At 59.1% G+C, this 3,829-nt stretch overlaps 1 protein-coding gene across 1 annotated transcript in view; it reads right to left on the bottom strand.

Annotated features, from left to right (window-relative positions):
• The window catches only part of LOC113210959 (snake venom 5'-nucleotidase-like), a 20,694-nt gene that overhangs the window by 2,541 nt on the left and 14,324 nt on the right, over window positions 1-3,829 (bottom strand). Inside the window, 7 exon segments of the mRNA XM_026429170.2 lie at window positions 713-910; window positions 1,001-1,162; window positions 1,287-1,383; window positions 1,784-1,938; window positions 2,166-2,372; window positions 2,455-2,656; window positions 3,094-3,291. Coding sequence (XP_026284955.2) covers window positions 713-910; window positions 1,001-1,162; window positions 1,287-1,383; window positions 1,784-1,938; window positions 2,166-2,372; window positions 2,455-2,656; window positions 3,094-3,291 — 1,219 coding nt within the window.

Genomic DNA, 3,829 nt, shown 5'->3' with positions numbered 1-3,829 from the left:
CTTCTTCTTCTTCTTCTTCTTCTTCTTCTTCTTCTTCTTCTTCTTCTTCTTCTTCTTCTTCTTCTTCTTCTTCTTCTTCTTCTTCTTCTTCGCCAAGGGCGGTCACGCCGCGAAGGCTGACGGCGCTCTGATTATACCTTACTTTTGCCATTCATTTTACAGTCGCGTTCCAGCGCGCGGATCAGCCCCCCTTGATGACAGCGACCTGGAGACAGACCGCTCAGAGACAGCGTCCCGGTGACAGCGCCCTCCAGGGGGCAGCGCCCTGCTCGGGCTCGGAGACGGACCTCTACCAGCGACAAAGCCCCGGTGACGTCGCCCTTCAGGGAGCAGCGCACTTGGAGTTGGAGGTAGACCGCACAGATCTCTCACCAGAGACAACGCCCAGATGACACCGCACTTCAGGAAACAACGCACTTGGAGAAAGACCACGTAGACCTCTAAGCCCCGGTGACAACGCCCTTCAGGAAACAGAGCACTTGGAGATAGATCCGAGGCCCCATAGACCTCTACAAGAGACAACACCCCGTGATAGCATTATTGGAGACAGAGTAGGGTGACGTGGGAGAGAGAGGAGTAACCTGCCAGCAGCCCCTTGGTACTGCATCCTGGAAACAGCCCCCTCCTAGCCAAGGGTCTGTCCCGGTCACAGCTCGGTGATGGTGACTTTCCCTTGGTGACAGCCCGCCCCCCTCCTCTCTCGCATACCCACCTAGGTGGGCGCTGGGCGCAGTCGTGAGCATGGAGAAGCCGTCGCCGCCGTTGGCCGTGAAGTCGGTGGTGATGACGCCGTAGATGGCCTTCTCGTCGACGGGGCTGTAGCTGGGTATGGAGCAGTTGGCGCAGCGCGCGGAGGCCGCGACCACGCGCTGCCCGTAGGGGGCGGTCAGGTCGTACGTCACGCGAATGCCTGCGGGCGCATCGGGGGCGGTGGTCAAGCTTCCCACAAACAAGTACGAGTAAAATATTCAACATTTCCAATATGTGGATGTCTGCTCACCCGAATACTGTAAGAAACCGCCCCGTTCGAATTGGCCCGTGGGGTCGTAGCCGTACACGCTGTGCTCGAGCATCTGGAGGAGCACACTGCCCGGCAGGTACAGGACCACCAAGAAGTTCTCGAAGGGACAGGCCTCCATCATATTCTGCAGCGTCAGGGTGCCTGCAGAAGGGGGCGCAAATAGTCATCGGCTGCTTTAGAGGTGAAGTTCTAGAAACATTAACAAAAGTGCAGCCCTAGCAATTTTATATTCCCTTTATTGAGCTCGGGCCTTCGAGCAACTAACCGTTGCCCTCGTTGTTAATGGAGGTCCTGATGTTTCCTCCATTCTGAACCCCGATGGCTGCGTCTGTCCAGCCGGGTCCCTGGTACTGCTGCGCTCTCTGTAAAAAAAATCCGCACAAGACGTGTATCATATTTTATTTTTGCGGTGTCTTTTCCCGGCGTCCGGCGTGGTGGCCTTGCATCGCGTTGACCGCCTCAACTCAAGTATAGGCTAACGGCACTTGACGAGTGTCAAGCACGCCATGGCTAGCCATGGCCAGAGCCGCACGCTGTTTGGGAGAGGATGGCTATCGCTTGGGCCCATGCCACCGCCACCGCCGACAGACAACCCAAGAGGCTCAAGGGGTTAGACACGAGAATCTGATATTTTTCCATTGGAAAAAATAAAATCGGTTAAAACCAAAGATTTTTACTACGAAATAATTTTGAAACAAATTTGTGGATATTGCTTTCCCTAGAAACTGTCCGCAGAACAAATTTACATCACTCGAGACTTACGTAGTTTACGAAGGAGTCTGCGACGAGGTTGCCCAAATTGCACTCCCTGGACCTGCACTTGCCGTCTAGGAAGGTGAGAGTCCTGCCGATGGGGGTGGTAACGGCGGCGCCCAGCTGACTCTTCCAGGCGGCCACCTCGCGTTGCACCACGGGGTCTGAGAGAGACCGAAAGCAGGGCGAGTCAGACATATAGAGAGAGAGATGAGGTCATATTCACATTCTCCAACTCGCGCCCATAGCGCCTGGTAGCTAGGCAACATCTTGTCTGCAGTGCATGCGTGCCTTGTGGTGTGGCCTACCCTGAGACTAGCAGGCGCTAAGTTCCCTTAATTTGCCGAATGAATATGAGAATAACGGACGTACTTTCTGTACGATCCCTCACCCGGCAGCGTGCTGCTGTCCAGCAGGATTGGACGGCCCTGGACGTCCGCCCTGGACGCGATCTCGCCGTCGGCGTCGAAGCGAATCTTGATCCTGCCGAGGTACTTGGTGTAGGCGTACGCCTGCACGACGGGCACCTCCCTTCCGGACGGCTGGCGCACGAACGTCGGGTACAGGCCGACGGGCTCGTCGATGTCCGGCTTGGCACCTGCGCGGCAAAGGGGTAAGGGAGTAGTGTGTGTTCGGGGGTGGCCGAGCTGCGCCTGCCTCCTCACCGGAGTGTACCGCACCTGTGTAGAGGAACGAGTGGCTGTGCCCGCCCACCACCAGGTCGACGTGCGGCACCTTGGCGGCGATCTCCTTGTCCATGGGGTAGCCCGAGTGGCCCAGAGCGATGATGATGCGGACGCCCTCGCCGTGCAGCCGCTCCGCCTCGGCCGTCAGCGTCGGGATCTCGTCCGTGAAGCGCACCTGCTCCGGCTTGGCGAGCGTCTGCAAGAGGGAAGAGAAGGGGGGCCGCCGCGGAGGGACCGGTAAATGAGGAGTTTTCTCACCGACAGAGCTCAGCAGTTGGGGGGGGGGAGACAGAGACAACGAGAGGGGGAGAGAGGAAGAGCGAGCGAGAGTGAGTGAGTGAGAGAGAAAGAAAGGGAGAGAGAACGACGTGGGGGAGGTTCTGGTGGATAAGGAGATTTTGGTGTGATGGCTGTTGGAATAGGGGAGATAAGGGGGTTAGGCGGGGGCGGCGGCGGTCGCTCAAGGGGTGGGGGTGTAGAGGGGGTGGAATTAGGGGCTGTCGTTACGGGCCAAAGAACGTCGCGCTATCGGATGCCGCTTGGCCGATCGCTCCGCCGCGCCCTGCTCCGCGCCTTTGCTCCGCGCCCCGCGGCTCCGCGCCTTCGTTAGATTGCTAATTAATTGGCACTTACCGCCGTGTCCGGGGTTACGTATCCGATGACGGCCACCCTGGTGCCGCGCACGTCCAGGACGATCGAGGGCCGGACGAGCGGCCGCAGCTCGGGCGCGTCGCCGAGGTCCAAGTTGGCGGCGACGGCGGGCGCGCGCACCTCCCGGAGGAAGGGCAGCAGGCCCGCCACGCCCTCGTCGAACTCGTGGTTGCCCAGCGCCTGTGGTCAGTGAGGAAGAACATTCAATACGTGAACCGACAATAATTTCAATTTCCGACTTCTCTACGCATTTCACCCCCGCACCAACGAATGATCGGGGTGAATGAGACCGGTTTTTCACCTCAGTGATGAACGCATCGGTGACGACAGGCAGAGGTGGATGACGTGAGAAACGTTGGGAATATGCCACATGTGCTGCTACGCGTGGGGAGATGGGGAGCGAGGCGGAGGCGTTGCTCGCTAAATAGGCTGCTCAGAGACGAGACGCCCGCAGCTCGGCTCGGAGATGGAGCCGGAGGGGTTTGACTGGGTTCGGTCGGGTGGTTAACTCCGACCAACCACCACAGAGCGCACTACTACTGTGCCGCGCCCCCTCAGACGTACGTACGTACGAGTCGCACGGAGGAGAGAGAGAGGGGGGGGGGGCAGGGGGTACCGAGGACCTGAAGGAGTCCCCGCGACAAGTGACACGAGCTCCACGACAGGTCGGGAACCACTCGTGGGGATAGGGGTGCGTGTAGGCACGGACGCTAAGGGG

Source organism: Frankliniella occidentalis, unplaced genomic scaffold (assembly GCF_000697945.3).
Source record: "Frankliniella occidentalis isolate FOCC.00 unplaced genomic scaffold, Focc_3.1 Scaffold53, whole genome shotgun sequence".
NCBI classification, from domain to species: Eukaryota; Metazoa; Arthropoda; class Insecta; order Thysanoptera; family Thripidae; genus Frankliniella; species Frankliniella occidentalis.
This window is presented reverse-complemented; position numbering and strand designations above follow the sequence as displayed.